Source organism: Pararge aegeria, chromosome Z (genome assembly GCF_905163445.1).
Source record: "Pararge aegeria chromosome Z, ilParAegt1.1, whole genome shotgun sequence".
Lineage (NCBI taxonomy): Eukaryota > Metazoa > Arthropoda > Insecta > Lepidoptera > Nymphalidae > Pararge > Pararge aegeria.
This window is the reverse complement of record NC_053208.1, coordinates 19,530,492-19,551,701: the sequence shown is the minus strand read 5'-3', so window position 1 is coordinate 19,551,701 and position 21,210 is coordinate 19,530,492. Positions and strand designations below refer to the sequence as shown.

Here is a 21,210-nt window from a genome sequence, read left to right as displayed (position 1 = left end):
GTTTAGCGGTTTATCGTCTGGTCGATCACCTAAATTTTCTAAGTTCCTACCTACTACGATACTAGGACGTCAAAATGGATCGAAAATAAATGTTTTTTTTTCTAAATTAAACGAAAATTTGTCCCGTTGTCTATAATAATGTTATATGCACCGACTTTAGTCCTTACTAGCGACGATTTAAGACAATATACAGTGGTGCATGCTAATTGCTGACATCATTATAGTTCATACGATTAGAAGAAAAACTGACTGGTGCGTTAACATGTATACTTTAATAAATAAAAGTTAATGTATCTTTTATTTCAACATATCAGCCTCTTAAATAGCTCTTTTGAAAATTAGTTAGAACAAAATTCCCACACTCACGTTTTGAGAAAGTTACGTCCGCCTATGACATTTTTTTGGAACTTGCCTTTGGATTATTGTGCTGTCTGTTAAAATCACAGGATACTGTCGGACCCACGTACGTACGTGCGTGTGCGTGTACTGTACTACGTATCTACCTACTGCAGGTATTACACAGAGGTCAGGAAGTGAATGGAAACCCAAGAATTCCAATAACAGCGGGGTGAATTGCCTTAGCGGATGAAACTCCCCTGTTCTTTAAAAGTTAGAGACAGAAAATAGAGCTCAGTTTTTGTTAGGACGTTACGTTACGTTATTGGGGTGGAAAGATTTTATTTATGAAAATAATAATAATTCATTTTTCTAAAAACAATGCAAACAGGTAACCAAAGCTTAATTATAAAATAAGCTAGAGGCCCTGATAACTAAACTGTGTATAAACTCGTATGATAGTTATCAGTGCTCTCCCCAGTTGACAGTTACAATAAGTCATAGGCTTTGTGCTTATAATTACAAAATTGATAAGTACATAATAATGAATTTCTCAGTAGTTCATTTTTTTTATTTATTTATTTTAGTAGTGAACTTGCGAGTGTATGTGAATGTGTGCGCGTGTGTGTACGGTAGGTATTTTATTCTTTTATAGAAAGTAAATTTTCAGGAATGAAACACTAATCTTTTTCGAGTATAGTTATATTTTTTACCGCGACTAAATATTATTATCTGCAAAATACACATGAGGTGGTTCCTCGAATAAGAACTGTACAAATAAAACAAAGTAGCGAGATTAAGGTGTATAATTAGCAAGGTGTCAATATCTGATAGGGATAGTTCACTGCTCCCCCTGTCCGAAGTAGTTATTGTTGTCCCATGTATCCGGAATGCGGAGTGGAACCTTTGTTATCCAAGATGTATATATCTCTAGTTGACAGTCCGGCCTGGAATATAATAAATGACATTACATATCGCACAATAATTCATGTCCTAGCTTAAGTTAGCGCGCAGAGAGTTTTGCACATACTCAAATAATTATACAATTAATGACACCTAAAAATCATTCTCCTCTTTGGTTAATTCTACAGTCAAACACTGTGTTTGTTTAACCAGTGAAGATTAAATAGGAACGGCAAGGTTTGATAAGTCCCTCGGTGTTTAATCTCCATATAATTACCGAGGATCTCAAAATGTTATAATTTTTTAAGATTTCGATTCTCCTCGCGATATCTGAATTGAAAAATAATTGATGTTAAAGCATTCGACGGTTAAGAAGTTTGTTTACAATTTTCTTCACAATTAAGTGGTTAAATTTGTATTTGATTTGTATTTAGACAATAGTATTATTTTTTGCATGCGTCACGCCTCAGGGAGTAATGCGCCGCATTGAGGGATTAGGTAGAAGAAACATAATGCTTGTTTATGTACCAACATCAAATATAATAAAGATACACCTAATGCAAAATGGGGTGACATCATGCAGCCCTGGTATAGCTGCAAAGGATACAGTCCCCAATATAAATTTGAAATTGTACCTAAAATTTCAAAGGTAAGCTCACGCAGGCTAAACTGAAGTCGCGTAGGAAGACCTACTGAAAACTATCACTAAACTCATGCGCGTTTGTTTTTCAGTCCAGTGAAGTACTATCAACATGCTTATTTCTGCCGCTAAGCAGCATTGTTGCAATGCTGTGTTCCATTCTGATGGGCGTGATTGCTGGTGACAATGAGACACCTAAATAGTTTAGGTGCCAATATACAGCCCTGTCTAACACCTTCATAATTTTGCTCAGCGAGGTAATTAATAATTCGGTCTGAAAAGGTGGTGAAATCACAGGCACATGAGGCCAAGTTGATGGACACAGGGCGGCACGTATATAGGGAATGCTTATGCATACAGGGTATGAAGATGATATAAAATTAGGAAAATCTTCAGTAGGCTTTCCACTTACCATCAGGTGGGCAATATGCTTAGTCCGTCAATTATACTTAACAATGAAAAAATCCGTTTATGTACTTTTAAAAGTTTTGGTTTTACTTTCACGCGATTGAATAAGTAAACGTAGGTAAGTCGAAAATCTCACACTATGCACTGAGTACCCTTGATATGAGATATGCACGCTCTCAAAAGTGCAGCCGCCTTCGTGTATCAAAACAATATAACTTTATTCCAGAACGGACCTAATCGCTCCTGATTTTAAAGTCGTAAATTCTATACAATAAAATAAAAAAAAAATTACAACTGTGTTCTGCCAAAAGTATTAGCTGCAGAATTTTGGATAAAGTGCTTTGAAACAATTAGCAAAGTTCCATTTTGTTCTGACGTTCCGCTTATTCAATACCTACTCCAAATCGTGAAATGTACCTACCGTCACGACGACCGATACAATATTGACTAAGTGTAAGTTAGTAATTACGTATTTTGTTTCACCCAAGTTTAAAGAAAAAGATAAATATATAGCCTTTATTACATTCTTAAAACGAAACAGTAAACTAGGTACGAGAATATTATTAAAACGGTATACCTAGGTACAAATTGAAAACACTTTTGTAATCTTTTATTTTTATCATAATAGGCAGGTAGGCAGGTTCAGAAATACCAAATAATACATTTTGTATAAAATATAAAAGAAGTTATTAATTAATCGATTAAAATTTATCAAATTCTCTGTGTACTTTTGAGTGCTTTTTAATTGAATTAAAGCTTTTAAGCACCGTGTGGCCAGATAACTCAATTACTTGCGTTAACCGGGAATTCCATTTAGTAAATGAAAGAGTAGGCCGTACCCTACGTATCTACCTACTGCAGGTATTTACAACAACATGTAAGGTAGGTATATAGGTAGGTATTTCCCTCGCTATCTGCGTCTCTCTTATTTGAAACATAAATTATACTAGACTAGATAGTTGATTTAGACATTTTAAGTATTGAAATAGAGTGTTTCTGAAAATAAAAATGATATATTAGGTACCTACTAAATCTTAACGGTTCCTGCCGCAATTTTTTATTTATTTTATTTTAATATTATAAAATATGTAGATTAAAAATTATGATCACACAAACACTAAGAGCAAAACATACTCACCAGGAAAACATTTTTATTTTTTATGATTTATTGAATATTTACAAATATTTTTTAGATAACGGAACCAATAAATTAACCGTTTGATTAGTAACATAGGTACTTACTTTACCTAACTAGATACTAGTTAGGTAAAGTAAGTATGTTTTATACAGAGACCAGGAAATAATTGGAGCCGTAAATTAAATTGGTACTGATAGATCGGTAATGATTTATGGGAAGTAGTTAACCGATGCGTTGTAAACAAAATGTTCAATTAATTTGTTAATTGAAATGAAGTTAATTAAAATGTTGAAGGTATTATGTTACGATGTCAAAGTCGAGGGCATTTGTTTGTCGGTTGTCTTTGATAAAAATGATTACAAACTTGGCGGCGAGCCATCCGATAATGCCCGTTGATGTGATGGGCACCGGTTTCAATGATTTCTGTGATTCTGATTTGCCCACGACACGTGGCAAAACAGCGGCTGTCTCCTGATGAATAGCATCCGCCTCGCTCTTAGCTTGTCTGTAAGATTGAGTAATTAGGGTGAGAAAAAATTTGTGATGTAAATATTCTGAAAAATTATAACTAAGATTATTTCAGAACAAGTCACAATATTCTTCATTTATTTATTTATATTTCGTTTAATTAAAAAAATAAAAGTAAAGTATCGAAATCCTACTAATATTATAAATGTGAAAGTGTGGATGTTTGTTACTCAATCACGCCAAAACGGCTGCGGATTTGGATAAAATTTGGCATGCACTACCTTTTCTCCCGGGAAATGATAATAAAATCACATCTTTCAAGTTTCATTTAGTGCATCGAGTGTAACTTTAGATACGTCATTCCCTCGCAGATCCAAATTCCTAAGATTATATTATGATCCAGTAAATAATTAAAATCATCCAGCGCAGTATGCAGAAGAAAAACCCGTCACCTGGTATATAAATAGGCAATAGCTGCAATTTAACATATTATTTAAACTAGCGACAATCGGCGGTTTAATTTATATATTTTTCTTTATTTTATTTCAAGCCACACAGCTGTTAATACGCTCTCTACGTACGTTTCGCTCCGATAACCGAGCATCTTCGGGCGACGTTTACTTCATAATATTATGGCGATATTTTTTCAAAATACTGAATTCAATAAAAAGAATGGAATTTATGCGTGGAAATCGACAAAGCCTATCTATAAGGGTGGAATTGAGAAGCTCATATAGTAGTTTCCTTCATCAGTGAATTGAATAAAACCTACATTACTTCGACTAGCGACGGAGTGATCGAAAATGTTTGTATAGATCCTGCGATTTGTACGAAAACAATAGCCGTGTATTACTTGATACATTTGATATTATCGCTGTCACGATCGCACATCAACGCGAACAAGCATTGTAGTTTAATATAGAACAATCAATACTCGATAGTCCTTCGATGAGGTGAAGTGGGTAAAATGCAGTTTTAAAAAATCCGAGAAGAGGACGTGATATGTAATAAGACTAATGATATTAATTATCTCCGAAGTTTAATTTCTTATGTTATTATTTGATATTTTACACGTCATGACCCATTTATTTATTTTCATTTGGACTACCAACAAAATTACATGTATTATAGTTATGAATAAAGCTAGGGTTAGGTTACTAATGAGACATAATTTCACTTAAAGGTAGTCACAAGCATGCACTGGTTAGTATGTACCTACGATAACTTAATTTAATACAAGAATTTAAATGACAGATTTATATAGATATATAAAATATAAAATAAGCAGACATAGTAACTTATACAACCAATATTAATAGTTAAGGGACTGAGAAAACAAAGTAGGAGTAATCATCAAATTACGAGTCACCTTCTAGCGAACTGCCAAACGTTTGAATAATTTTAGTTTAAAATTTTCCTAGTGTATTGTTAAACAAATCAATACACTCACTTTCACCACTACATTCTTTATACAATCTGCTTAGCCTAGGTATTAAGGAAACTGCCCAGAGAGAAGAAGAAGAAGGAGTGGTAGCCGAAATTTGTGGGTGAACAGTAGAATAGGGTACAAAATAGAGAGAGAACCTTAACCTAATAAGTAAGTAACGCTGTGCTTAACATGTTGGTAGGTTTCGCCAGCGCCAACGTGCGCCCTTAATAATTGTCCTTAATTAAAGTGAAGTGTATTATTCGATACCTATTTCCTGAGTGCCACTAACTAAGGAAATTGCTCAGTTCCTTCTCTATCTTTCAAAACCACAGACTTTGAAAAAGCCTTTTAATCTCATTTCGGGGTGGTTTATTTTTAAAGCCGATGCATAAACTCTAGAAGAAATCAACGATTCAAGTTACAATTAAGCTTAAATACTTCTTGTGATATGGATGGATGGTGTCAGTAAGTAGTATTATGCTTTGACATATTTATTGATCTTTTTATAGAAAATTGTAAAATTAACAGGTCTTCTGTCTTCCTTTTTAGTCTGCATTTTCTATCCAGCATGGTTATGTGCTAGTTTGGTGTTTTGGACAAGCAAAATTAATGGCTATATAGTTTTACGTCTGGTCCCAAATATAAAATTAACATGTATTGGTTATATAATTCTAGTTCTTTCTATTACTTGACATATTTGTCAGCGGCCTTAGGAAGTGGCAAAGCACTAAAAAACTCTTGGTAATTTGCTTTTAACATGCTTATATTTATTAGTATATATCATATTATTATTATTATAACCGTGCAAAATTGTGTCTACCATATATTCGATTTCAAGGTTTATTTGTAAATATAAGCCGCTCAACTTTTATGTCAATTTTATTAGTCATAGGCGACTGCGTGCGACGGCGGCTATCGTAATAATATTTGACATTGGCTTCGAGCGAAACTGCTTTTGCGTTATGTAATTACGATTTCCGTGGCACATTATATATCTTCTTTGACACAGTGGTTTTAATGGTTCAAGTTTTGGCAACGTAAGGATGTGCGTCGTTACGTAGTTGATATTTCATGAGCACGAAGCTTTTTTGTCACTAATAAGCACCGCAATGATCTTGAATTCCTCTTTGGTTTTCGTCACACTCTTATCAAGAGTGAATAGGCAAAACTAGTCAAGCACGCTTGAGATGCAAGCTACAACGTCATTACATATGATGGTAGCCGACAACAGCCTGTCTGTTATAGACTCCACTGCTAAACTAAAGATCTCTCATAATTTTGTATGTTTATATATATATTATATATATTCAGATCAGTGTTAAATTACTTTAAGTAACAACAAGTGGAATTTATTAATCGATATAAATAACTAGTTTTATTTGGTAGCAATCATGAAATTCAAAATATTGGTACTATAATATTAAAAGATTAAACGATTAGTAAAATTAAAAATATTGGTACTATAATATAATAAACGATAAGTAAAAAAAGAAAAACTAACTGAAAAGATTGACTGTCTCGCACAAATTATTATTCTTTTCTACAGTCATCGCACAGCTAAGAACTGTGTGAATATCTATTTTGCAATGGGGACTACACAAACACTATCGAACCCCTTGCGAACTTTCGAAACTATTCGTTCCCTTCATAACTCTCACCCCACCTTTTAATCTTCCCTATTTCAACATTCATTCCATAAGCTTGATTATAGATTGAAAAATCGATGTACTCTTGGTCTAGTAGAAATAAAACACTGCTCGGTCTTACTGAATATAACCGTATACATACTATCCCTAACCACGAAATGCTAAATGCTTTTGAGGCTGATTCGCTAAAACGATCTCGATGTAATTAAACTCAATGATAGCTCGCCTTTTTGATACGGACATCTACATTATTTTTTACCGCGGGAAAGTATCGTATTACTCAGTCCCACGAGAGAACAGAAATTCCACGGACGGTCAACAGTTAGTTCAAGACAAAGATGACTTGCTTTCCTTCATCCAATAACCAGGCCCACCGCTCAGCCCATTGCATTTTGCAATTTTCCACCTTTTTCCATTGCGCACGCATTTGAAACGCCTCCGTGTTCGGATCATATCTCACCACGCCCGGCTCCTTTGCCATTACTGTAAATTATCCATTTGCCATTAATGATAACAAAGTATATAAATCAAGCTATGGGACATCAATTTGTATTAAATCGCATGCGGTTTATAATCGTGCGATATTTTGTATCGAAATAGTGAATGATTACATTTGCGACAAAAAGCGACTAAGTTTTATAAACGCAGAAAATGAAATCGTGTTGCACAACCTGTCGCCTACAGTAGACCTAGGTCTTCAGCTAGTTCCAGTTTAGATGTTTGAATGGGGCCAATTAGTATTAGGTAGCGCATTTATTTTTACTAAATACTTATAAAATTCTAGTCATCATCAAACCGTCATTGTCATTTGTGGGTGTTTATAAGAATTAAAGCGCGCCGAGTGGAATTGCATCTTGGGCCTTTGCTCCAAATCCCCAGCTTATATTGGTCTTAGAGTGAAGAGGCTTCGTCACAGCATTTGGTCATTAAAAGATAGAGCATAATAAATAACAGTTCATTTAAAAAAATATATCTTCATTATACTGCTATTACTGTAAGTATTATATGAAAGTTTGTGAGCAGAAAGTCATGGTTATGTGACTTGTTTAATTAATGGGTGTTTTATAAAGCTTTAGGATTATAAAGATAACGGATCCGGAAAATATTACGGATAGGTAACCAAAAATGTATCAATACACTTTCTTAAAATAAATACTGTAATGTTAAGCTTGGATATGTTAAGGACCAGAAAAGAAACATGGTCAAAAACAATAACTCTGAAAATATTTATGTTTTATTCCCAATCAGAAGCAATAATATATTGAATCAAAGATAATCTTAAACTATTACAATATACTTATAAGAATGAATGTATTTAAAACCAGACAATACCAAAAAAAGTTTTGTCAACCTCGTGATATAAAATTTTGAAGTAAAAAAACATTTAGATCCGTTTATTACCGCTTGTCACTGTGTCACTCCATTTCTCAGAGCTTCTAAATATAACAACATAAAATTCACTACATACGTACATACTGTGTAGCAATTTCATAAGTTTTTGCAGAGTCAAAAAGTAACATGGTTAGTAAAATTATTTTCGATATGCCAAGATCTTATAACCATTTCTGAAGATTTGTTTTTTTTTTGTTGAATGTCAGTTTAGCTTTACTTACGAGCATTCTGATTTGTTCTGAGGTGTTTCTATGAATTGTATTGAATAGCTCGCCAGGGGATCCAATTGTCAGTTATGGCCAAGTGGGGCGAGTTCAACAAAGAATACTAAATAGCTTCCGACTGATACGGAAATGCAATAAATACAAAACTTTAGGCGCCGCGTGCACTACCTTATAAGAACGATAAGTGGGTCGATTAGAAAGTATTCGATTTTAATAACAGTTGCACTTCGGATCGAGCTCACCTCAAGTACAATAGAAATCAGTTTTTAAGGGACGACTTAGATAAGTTTATTTTTTTTTGGAACGACCGCTTTTAATTCCAAATTAAAAAAGCAAAAAACATTAAACTTAATTTAGTTGCGCCATGAAAGATTGGTTTTGAAAACATTTTATATATATTTGAAGAACGTAGATGTGCACGAGTGGTAGTGTCCCTTGGCAACTCGTAAGTATATATATAATCAAAGGTAAAGAAATTTACTTTTATCGTATTATTAGATTACAGTATTTTTAGAGGAAATAGTCACTACACACGTAGCCTATCTTAGACCTGGCCCGACCCAATCCAGAACGCGTCCAGAACACATTGAACAGACCGCTCTCCAGATCTGTTCCTGTCTGTCCTACCCCCTTTTGTTTTAAAAGCAACCGCAAAGCGTATAATAATCTCAAGACTCATGTCCGAGTATATAAAAATGCTCTGTGGTTTAGGTACCATACCTAAACACACAAGAGAAAAATGGGTTTGCATAGTATATAAAATGGCAGTTTAAAGAAATTGTATTTCGACCAAAAAATATTTACTTCTTACGTTGTGATCTTAGAGCTCAGAGTTAAGTAGAGGGTCTGGTGCCTTGAATTTGCCACGCTGAGTTCGTTGCCACAACAAAATTTTATAAATAAAACCTGCTCATAATGCTTCGTCACCACGACTAAAAACTACCAAAATAAAATTGAAATCATCATGCAATACCTTTTGACACCAAGCTATAAATAACTCTCCAAAAATCAAAGAAAAAACGTCTGATTTAAGCAAATGTCCCAAAATGTGTCACAAATCCTCTTTACAAAGTATGTTTTCACCGCTTTATCAGGTTTTATTTTAGTTTTATCCTTGTTTTATTGTACCTACCTAATGTTTGTATTCTCCGTTGTGTTTATATCCACTTCGGTATTCTGTTCAATATTGTTTGTTGTGATTACGTCATTTGACTTTTATAGTTATGTTATTATTATTTTACAGTTTTTTACCCAATAGGTTAAACTATAAGAAGGTTTATTACAACGTATATCCTCATTACATTTTTATGAATTATTAATTACGCTTACGGGCCGTGTTGCAAGTAACTTACATGTTTTTTGAGGTATATACTAGCCCTTTGTCGAGAAAGGCACAATAAAGCTACAAAACTATACATATATATACGTTATACGAATTGTATCAAAGATGTTAGGATTTAGGAAGTACTTAAAAATTTTATTTACTTTTTAAAGGTAGCTACGTAATATACGTTATAATCCAAATTAGAAATTGAACTTTTAAATTCCATAAATATACAACACTAGTGACTGTATCCTCTTTGTTGAAGGTGGATTAAATTGCCGTTAACAGCCGTAATATAAAGGCAAAATTACTTCATCATTATTACTTAATATTTTAACCAGTATTTTTTTTATCTTGTTAATTAACTGCCAGGCCATCAATAACAATTATTGGTATGAGGCGCTCTAATAAAGTCACCCTAATATGTAACGTTCTTTATTGAAAAATTATTATTCAAACATATTTTGGTTTCCAAGATTTAATGTAACTTACATTACGTATGACCATACAAATCTTAATAATATTAAGATGTCTATTGCGTATGACATTAAAAACCAGTCAGCCTTAGTAGACTTTTGCAATGCCCGGTACGAGTGAGCGCACTTGAAAAATCAAAAAGCCCATGAAAGCGCTTGTCGCGTGTATCTACTTAGATACCGCCTTTGCGCATCCCTATTCATGGCATTGCATAGTGCATAGAATAAATAACAAAGTAACGGGGTCGTAAGCAACAACCATGTTCATTGTAGTTATTGACGCTTTAAAAAGAGTCTCACACTTTAGCTTCGATCAAAAGATAAATTTTGACCTACTTTAGGCGAAATTTAATAACTTGACTCACACAAATACACCGCTTAAGAGGCTTGAACCAATTAAAACGGCGTTATGAGATTTTAAAACGTCATAATAATTGGAGATTCTTAATTCGAACGAAAAAAAACCAAAAAATCGGCAGTCTTTTGTTTTATCAATACAATGCTACAGCTCTCCTATCTCAGAAGAGAGAGAATTAGAGTTGAACCCACAGCGCTGCCCCTTGGTTTACACGATATTATCTCATGTTACTGATATGTCTCTAACTAAAGAAGTGTGGCTCTGCTTGTAGGCGATGGTTTTCCGCTTACTATCAGATAGGCAAACTTTTTTAAAAAATTATTATTAGGAGGGAAAAATCCTCATGGACATCTCTATGGATAGTGTCGGACTTCTACCGACTAAAAAACTGAAGTCGGTTATCTGCTTGGCAAATTATAATTATAAGAAGAAACCAAGTTAGTTACGTGTTTCGTTATGATCGAGTCGGTAGAATAAAATTAAAAACCTATGTAAAATTTTAAACCCATGTAAAACTTTCCTTGCGAGATACGGAACCCTCTGTGTGTTACTCTTGACTCTAACTTACCGGTTTTATTTGAAAAGATTTAAGTAAGTAGGTCCCTAGTCAGATATACAGGGACCAGCATATATATTATTGCAGCGACCCTGCTTTCTGAGCCGAAGGCCGTGGGTTCGATTCCCACAACTGAAAAATGTTTGCGTGATGAGCATGAATGTTTTTCAGTGTCTGGGTGTTTATATTATATGTATATCCTTAGTATTTATGTACATTATTCATAAAAATATTCATCAGTCATCTTAGCACCCATAACTCAAGCTACGCTTACTTTGGGGCTAGATGGCGATGTGATAATCGGTTTTTTACCATGTCGTAGTATTAAAAATAAATAAATATATAAACAAATATAACACACTTAAAAGCATAACCCACTGGTTGTATAGTAACAAAAAGGTACATAAGAGGATCTAACAGTTATAAAAGCCATTATGTAAACACAATTAGCCGAGCGTTTGCAATTGCAAGTACCTAGGTATATGGAGGTTGGTACATAACAATAAAATCAAAGTTCGTGATTGAGGCGCCGCGCCGAGGGTAATAGGTGAACCTTAATCGATCCTTAATGCCACGTTCAGGGCACTTACACGTTTTGTTGAATGTCATTATCGACTTTCACTTTCTATTTCCTGTTTTCCAAAAGTCCTAATTCTGAGGCTAGTATGGGTAGAAGACAAGAGTTATATCCCCAATTATATCGCGACAAGGGATGAAATTAGATTGCCCACCTGCCAAAGTACTATTAACGTTTAATAAACCGTGTACCTACACGACTAATTTATTTATTTATTTATTTATTTAATGGACAATCAACAGTTTACAACAACAACTCTTATAAAACTAAACCAAAAATGAAAAAACATATAAATGTAATATTGTAGAACCACTTAAAGACTGCCACAACTTACGAATAAAAACCTATATTGTCGGTTAGAAGGAGAAAAAACTATTAAGAGAGACATGAGAGTATAAGCTGTAAGATCCATCAGGCTGTGACATAAACTTGACGAATCTAGCACCGCGAACAAAAACATACATTTAGAATAAATTAAAAAAACAAATACTTAAATTATCTATATTATAAAATATTACTAAAAATGTTGACAATATATATACTAATATTGAAGCATCGAAAACCACTCCACTTTAGCAGTGTTTCTCTAACAGGCGGTTAGTCAATTGATCCATTTAGCAGTTGACAGTAATTATTTTACTTCTAATGTCCTAAAAGTTTAGCGTAAAATGGGGAAAATGAGAAATTTTTTTGCGGTAGCACAATTTCGCGGTTGTGATGTGCGATGTACACTGGGTATTTTCTCTGTATTTGGACACAATACACTCAGTGGCGTGCATAGAGGGTATGCACAGGGTATGCACAGGGTATACAGTTGATATAAAATGAAGAAAATCTCCAGTACGAGTTATAAAAAACTTAAGGATAGGCATTGTAAGAGTTATAAAAAGCTTACCCTTAAGTTTTTTACTTGTACTGGGCATTTTCTTTATTTACCAGCATCTGCATACCCTGTGCATACCCTCTATGCACGCCACCGATAATGCACTGAATGCAATAATAGCTGAATGTGGGTTCTGTATGTTATTTGTTCTGTGAACGTACCCTATTATTCCTATTATATTGATATTGATATTATTTCTACACGTGCGCCAATGCTCGGTGAGTTGATAAGACTGTGGGACAAGATAACATTTTGTCCTTTCTCCGTGGGGAGAAATGTGGGTTGCTCACGGGCGCTTCTACTTCCCACGTCTGGGCATCTCCTCTTTCCCCTAGAGTAAGTTGTAGGATTAACAGAGTATTCGAATAAGTAAAGTTTTTAGGAGAAACATTGAACCGCTCTATTATAATTTTATGCGATAATCGCATGGAAAACATGTCTGTCATCTTAAAATAAAAGATTTTTTTACTGCAGCTGGTTGGCGCAGTGGCTAGCGAGCCCTGTTTTCTGAATCCAAGGCCGTGGGTTCGATTCCCACATCTGGAAAATGTTTGTTTCTTGATGAACATGGAAGTTTTTCAGTGTCTGGGCAATTTGTCTATATATTATAAGTATTTATGTGCATTATATTCGTAAAAGTATTCATCAGCTATCTTAAAACACATAACACAAGCTTCGCTTACGTTGAGGCTAGATGGCGATGTATGTATTGGCGACTGGCGTAGTATATTTATTTATTTATTTAATCATCATTGGTAGGTTTTTTTTAATACCACTTAAAGTGCAGCAACTTCACTGCAATTTCACCTACTGGTAAATGAAGGTGCAGTCTAAGATAGTAATGGGCTGACCTGTTAGGGGTATGGCAGTTATATTAAACCTAATCGGTTTATTTGCAACATCGCACCTAAACACTAAATAGGCACGTCTTTGTCCGTAGGGCGGTAATGAGCCTCTAATCTGATCAGACGAGATTATTTCAGAAATTATGTATTCCCAAATAGCCTGCGGAGATCAAACCCGGGATCTCTCACATGAAAACCTCAGCGCTCACCACGCTAGGAAGGTCCACAAAAATCGGTCGGTTTATTACCTTATACGATTTTTGCACAATAGAGTAGAGGGTCGTTACGTAGGCGAGAAAACGCTAGGTTAATTGGAAACTGAAGCCGTTTAAAGGAAAAGGGTAACTCCGTTGGTATCGCGGTTGTTTTTTGTATGATTTTCATGCAAAATACAACCGCGATACTTCTACTATTTCCACAGCTAATTAAAATTGAGAACTCAATTAACTTTTTTTTTTATAACTTGTTTCATGACTCTGACACAGTGGTTTTATAATTGCGGGCCGATTCCTGGCGGGGTCTATTGGTAATTTATATATATTTTTTTTAATTTCCTCTGGTTTAGTCTGGCGGATGGGAGGCTTCGGCTATCGCTAGTTGCAATCAGTGGCGTGCATAGAGGTATGCACAGGGTATGCAGTTGATATAAAATGAAGAAAGTCTCCAGTATTAGTTATAAATACTTGAGGGTAGGCATTTTATAAAACTTGCAATGCCTATCCTTAAGTTTTTTATAACTCGTACTGGGGATTTTCTTCATTTTATATCATCTGCATACCCTGTGCATACCCTCTATGCACGCCACTGGTTGCAATCTGTCCCTATCGACAAATCGGTTGAGCATTGATTAAGCGTTTCGGTACAATGCCTCATGCCGAGTAGACAGTAGCACGTTTTATTAGTAGTAGACCTTCCTATGACAGAGCTTGTCCGGGGAAGTGTTTTATTATTTTTTATTCCACTACAAGCCCTTGACAAGTTGACTGCAATCTCAAGTGATGATGCAGTCTAAGATGGTAACGGTCTAACCTGTTAGGGAGTGTGATAGTCATACCCATAATCGGTTTTCTTCGGCACGTCTTTGTCGGTAGCGCAATGTAGACATGCAAAGCCGGCCTTATTAAATATATGCACAAGTAGAATTAGTTACAAAAAACAAAATCCAGTATTAGGTAACATAACAATACGGCAATTGGCCTCAAACACAGCGTTATGCTGCATTGGCAATAATGCTCAGCGCAGATTTTCAGTTCTCCGGCTTTCAGTTTCAGTACTCCGGCATCCAACTGAACTGACAACCGCGCCGCCCGCTGCGCTCTTCAGTGCCAATCGCAGTAGTTGTATAATCTACTTTGTAAATGGAGACGACAATAGAAACACAATAATTATGATTATACAACTAAAACTGGTATTTTCCTTGACTTGACTAAAAAGCGGGAATATTTATTTCCTTTAGTTGTATAACAAATATAAAAAAATACCTTTAGTTGTATAACCAGTGTAATACTTATAATCGTGTAATTCCGGTGGCCATCAGTGGTCTATTTCACTTGACCAAATAGTGCTTTTCGATAGCAAATGCTCAAGTTACTTTTAAAAATAATATAAATAAATTTAAAGAGTTGCCTCAATTTCTCCAAGATCCCTTCAACAGATCCTGACCTGGTGAAAATGGGAACACATGGGAGGTATACCGTCTCAAAAAAAATATTTTAAATCGGTTTATAATGACCGAGTTCTGGGGTAACAAACAAAAAAAATTACAACCGAATGGACAACCTCCTCCTTTTTTAAGTCGGTAAATAAAAATAAAAATTAGAATTACATTAATTAAAAAGTTTAAACGTAAAATTAAAATTAAACAAAACAAGGAACGCAGATGATTATTTGTTTTATAAATATAACCTAAAATAAACTATGTAAAACTAAATAAAATCTAAAACGTCTTCAAAGCCACCGCACGAGGCACAGTTCCTAAGATGCTGGCAGAATTGCCCCTTTTGATGGCCAAACTAATTCGTTGGCCAACTGCCCGCTCTAGGATCACCAGTAGACTCGATAACCCTTTTTGATAATTCTTTGGAAATAGCTCGTGCCTCCGGACCCCACGGTCCCAAAGTCTCAACAATTAAACAAGGAACTCAATTAACATAAACAAATTTAGCTGCTTCGATTTGAGATTTAAGTTAAAAGTGTATCAGTTTATACTTTATCGTCAGTTCGTTATGAGCCTTGTCACAAGTATAACTAGGTATATAACTACCATTCCCCTAACAGGTTAGCCCGCTACCATCTTTGACTGCATCTTCACTTTACACCAGATTTGAATGCAGTTAGGGCTTGGTGAAGAATATTAGGGCTTGTAGTCGTGATCCGTTGCAAAACTTGGGTGTATGTTTGTTTTTTTGTCCTTCACGCCCCAACTAAGCAATCAATACAGATTTTTGTCATAGAGTTAGTTCAAATGGCGGAGATTTTTTACAATACCCGTGTATTGTAAAAAATCGAATTCAAAATTCATTTATTTCAAGTAGGCCTAGTTTATAAGCACTTCGTTACGTTTCAAACGTAAAGTCTGTCTGTATGTAACGAATCTACCACCGGTGCGGATGGCAGATTCTACCAAACTTGAGTAGATTGCTCTTCTTCAATATCATTTTATAAGTAGTTTTATAAAATTAAAATGGATATAAAAATGCATATACAAATTTCGGCATAGTCAGTTGGAGAGCCGCAGCTTACTTGTCAAAGCGCTCAGGCCACTATAGCCAGAGAGTCGCAGGTTCAAATCCTGGCGGTTTCGAAATTTTTTTTATGCATTTTAAATTTATAAAATTAATATTGTCTCCAAGTGTAGGTAAACACACTATAAAAATTATTAAATTATCATTTTATACTATAACAATATTTAGAATGTTTCTGTTTGGTGAGAGATGAGTAGCCTGCTTAGGTAAAGGTAGATCTATATTCGATATCATGTTATAAAAACAAACACACATTCATACCCACAAAGGATTTCTGTACATTTCTCACACGATATGCAGATATAACTAGTTTATGTCTGTTTCTAGTAAATAGATTGTTTATATCTTCTTACTTCTATACTACTATACAAATGTAAAAAAAACCGTAATAACTTCGGAAGAAGGAGTACATTGTGAATGTGACGTGCCAATTAGGTTATTTACGTAATTAATGCTTTATTTAATCTATGGTTATATTACAGGGTATCGTTCGGGAGCTCCAAAGGGTCGATGGTAGAGACCCTAATCTACGAGAGCCCCCTTCAGGAGGAGCCAGAGAGCAGCCCGCCTCCTAAGTTCAAAGAAACTGCATTCCCGTATACGCCCGTCGAAGACGAGTACGTTTTGTTCTTTATGAGTATGTTTTATTTATTTTCACTAAAGCGAATTGGCGAATTCTCTATTTTTTTTTTGCTTTTATCAGTTTTAAATACCACGCTTTTTGGGAAAAAAAAATATATTTTATGCGTAAGTATCATTTTTATTGCTTTTTCATAATAATTGTCTTTTAATAGTATTTTTGTTTGGTTGAATTTTCATAGAACTTACAGATTTTATGTGTGGTAGATACATGCGGCATACAACTTTTTTTCGTCGCTTTACATTATTATCTAGGACATACCTTTTTTTCTGAAGCTATAAGTAGTAATCTGTGACTCCATTTTCCAACCCACCCATTTTTTAAATAACAACTTGGTATTGTTATATCTCCAATAATTGACCTTAAGGAAAAGTAAACATTAATGGCCAGTGAGGTGTTCGTGTTTACTTTTTCTTGAGAACAATTGTCTCCCTGTCCCAACAATTTACCTTCTTAAAAAAGAAAAGCTTACTCCTCGTCATGCCACCACCAGATATGTTTCCAACTCGTTTAATAAACTAAATAGTTTTGAGGTACCTATAGGACACACATAAAGAAATACTACCGAATTTATGCAATACAAAAAATACAAGTAAATTACCAACAACTACTTATTAAGTATAATATTGTAGAGTTATATCTAAAGGGAAGTTAAGTGGAGCATCATCCAGACCCAGTGGTACGAGGTGGTAGACGAGGAATGACAATTTCTTCTCGTGCCACTGGTGGAACGAGTTGGTGGCACGAGTAGGAATAAGCCGAACAATCTATATCTCGAAAATTTATTTTCATGTATCTAAGCTATTTGTGCATTACAAGTAATTAGGGTTATCCGCGTACCACTTATAACTTTGTCAAATGAAGAATCGAACAGACGGACGTATAAAACACATAAACAATAATAATGTACTAGGGGGGCATGTCGAGCGCAACGTACTACGTAGTTGTCTGCCTGCGGATCCTTTCAATAATTGAACCTATTTGCTAATTAAAAGACAACCAGTACTTACTTAGATGTAAATGCACGCAAACACTATTGCGCACTATTGAATCGCATGCACTTATCTGTTTCTTAGGTATAATTACGTAAGTTTATTTAGAGCTTTCCAAATTGGCCGTTTATGCAACTGGTATTTGTTGAATGTTCTTTCTTGCTTACTGTTTTTTATTTGTAATTTTTGTAGCTTAAGTTTACTTATCCTATTTATAAAAGAATCTTCTTAGTATATATAATTCTCTAAGTGTTTATCTCACTTAAGTACCTTAAACAACTGGACCGATTTCGATGAAATCATGCGTGTATATTTCCATGAATTCCATTGGACCCATGATTGGACCCGGCAGGTGGTCCTGCAGTTGTTTGCCGCAGAAATGCCAGTAGACTGGCAGCTATAGATTTGTTTTAGTCTCAACAACATAATTAAGGTTTCAACAGTTAAAAAATCAAAATGTATTTATTTCAAGTAGGCTTACTCTATAAGTACTTTTGAAACGTCAAGTCTGTCTGTTTGAAGTGACTTAGCCACACCGATTCGAGAAGCAGACTCTCCTTTCAATTGACTGACACCATTTTGCCGCTTTTTCATTTGATACCCATATTGAGGGGATTATTAAAAATATGTAGTCCGTCTTTTTTAGCGGCGGCGATCTTAGACCGGTTTTGATTAAAAGTAGCTGAAAACACTCCACTAATAAATCACGTTTCAAAAAATGAAAATAAAAGCAAAATAGTTCATCCGTTCGCGAACTACTATGCCACAAACTGACAGACCCTCACACACAGACACGTCGAACTTATAGCACCCCGATGTTTTAGCGTCGCGGGTTAAAAATAACAAAAGCATACATTCATAAACAATATCTCTTATTATTTTATTTGTTTTTACGTACTTCGACACATTTGTTTTTATTCTATTTTTAAAATATACTTCAGTCTTTACATTAAAAAGTAATGAATAATAAGACAGCATAAAAAGACAGTTTAGAATAACTAGAATATACCTTAGGTATTCTAAAGCGTTGCGATTGTATTGTTGCCCAATTGACTCTGAAAATAAGCTTCAAACAACCTAAAGCTAAAACAGACCATTCCTACCACCGAATGACTTGATACAAACGTAATGTATGTTTCATTAAGGCCGACTTACATTAACTTAAATAGGAAGGAAAGCAAGATAAATCTTTATATCTGACCTTTCGTTCCTTGTTATGTTTACTACTGTATGCGCTGTACAAACTTAGATAATTAACTTTATGTTACTGACTAGAAATATATCTAGTACCTCATACCTAGTGCTAGTGTAGCAAACTTACGCGAGCAGTATATATTAATTTACTTTCATACAGAATGTATACTTAATAAGTACACCAAAGCATAGTTTCCAGTTGTTTCCACTTAATGTTTAGTGTAATAAAATATTGTTTTACATGAAAGTTTTAAATTTAAATAAAAAAAGTAACGTGAATAATCAAATCCATCTCGCATCGGCTTTCGGGAAACTTGTGACATTTTTCGTGCATACCTAATTCTTGATTGCCTTAGGATCAAAGTATTCGTTGCTTATACCAGTGATAACTTATTGCTCCGAAACATGGTCACTAGGCTATCCTGTGATGAGAAAGTCCAGACTCACTGGGTGGGCGATAGAGCCATATGCAGGAAGGAGATGTAATCTAATCAGAAATAAGAGGTCTGTTGAGGAACCAGATCTTCAGGCATTATATTGATTGGGTAAGATTAGGTAAAGTTTTAGACGCCCAACTAAGTAGAGTTGACACCACTGTGGCAAGGTTAAGGTGAAGATGACATAAGCGTCCACTGAATTGTCTTTATAGAGTACAGTACTTAGTAACAATCCTTTACTGTATCCTGTTGCGCTTACCAGTCATTGTGACAACAGTTTCCTGGGCTGTCCTACCCTCTTAATACCAAAGCTTAAAGCAATATGGTTTTAATATATTTGACGTTTTGTTTACTTAATACAAATTTAATTAAAATCCTTATTCAACATAAAAAATCAATATATTTCAAGTAAACTGTTATTGCACAATAATACTGCTTATATCAATGAAAGGAAGCCCCCGGCGGCGGACGTAGCACATCTGTAACAAAATCTAGGTCAGTTAGCGCTCCGCTTGATTTGGTCAAAAAGTCGATTTCGGAAGTTGGGAAGTCTGCTGTGGCCTTAATGAAAGGGATGCCATTTCCCCCCTCCTCTTCCCCTAATAGTTAGGCAAACAGTCACGAGGTCAGGCTTTGTTAAACGACCAATGTGACGGGGAAATGACTCTTTTTTTTTTCTAGGTCCAATACAATGACTAGGTCGTGACTGTCGGGTTCGAAATCTTCTCTATAGAAATTGATGAAGCTATAGTAAGATTACGTGCTTACCTAATTTCAAAATTTTCTTTGTTAGTCTTTAAGTAGAAATTCCTAAAGAATGCGTATGCGTATATATATTTATGCGTACTCTAAAGAATGACTCTACTTTTACTAATCACGAGCATACGAGGTAACGTAAATTATGGGTAATCATATTCATCGTCGAGGGTGCTGTGGATTAAATGGGCCTAAGTAGTTGTGACAGCGCAAATCAGTCGACTTGATTGACCCTAGTTGAGCTACTGAGTGAGTCGAAGGTCTGAACTCGGCCTTTACTTTTTGTCCTGAGAGCACGTTAAACCGCCTTTTTCGGATTTTATTCTTTCAATGAAACTACCGACTTTAAACTTGTACAGAATATGTAACACTAAAACAACAAAAAGTCATAAATTGAAGCGTCTCCGCGTTAGTTATAAAGAAACGTGGTTTTTTGGCGTTTTTTTTTCTCGATCATAATAATGTTTATAAATTCCTAGTGTTGCATAGGGTAATCTCCTCCTTTATTTGCAAGTCTACCCGCCCTTAGCCGGGATTTTCATTTCTATTCCGGTACCATTATTAAACATGCGTTTACCCACATAGGTACACATTTGCGTTTTAGGTTAAGCTAAAAAGTTAAGCAGCTTTTAAAAATTGTTATTCAATTTTGTTACACAAACAACATAGTAAATTCTTTATTGGCCAAGACTTTTTAAGTGAGGTTAGTGCTGGAGCACGTTATTACCGTGTTACCAGTTTTACGACTGCGCGATAAGTCTAGGTCAATTGCATAAGGTCTTTTCCCGAGAACTGCGCAAATGGTAATATGTGCCAGTAATAAAAGTAGCGGTTTTTAGTATAT

At 34.9% G+C, this 21,210-nt stretch overlaps 2 protein-coding genes across 3 annotated transcripts in view; one reads left to right on the top strand and one right to left on the bottom strand.

Annotated features, from left to right (window-relative positions):
* Positions 1-21,210, top strand: part of LOC120636094 — an 84,380-nt gene that overhangs the window by 49,573 nt on the left and 13,597 nt on the right. Inside the window, exon 3 of the mRNA XM_039907391.1 lies at positions 16,830-16,964. Coding sequence (XP_039763325.1) covers positions 16,830-16,964 — 135 coding nt within the window. The remainder of the gene's footprint in view (positions 1-16,829; positions 16,965-21,210) is intronic.
* On the bottom strand, positions 1,170-9,760 carry LOC120636096. Of its 2 annotated transcripts, none has more exons than XM_039907392.1 (4): positions 9,717-9,760; positions 7,316-7,451; positions 3,790-3,930; positions 1,170-1,283 (listed from the first exon to the last, which is right to left on the bottom strand). In XM_039907392.1, exons 2-4 carry the CDS (start codon positions 7,447-7,449, stop codon positions 1,178-1,180), a joined length of 381 nt encoding a protein of 126 aa, XP_039763326.1. In that variant the 5' UTR covers positions 7,450-7,451; positions 9,717-9,760; the 3' UTR covers positions 1,170-1,177. The 2 variants fall into 2 exon arrangements, with proteins under 2 accessions (XP_039763326.1, XP_039763327.1); XM_039907393.1 differs by having other exon boundaries at positions 9,558-9,750.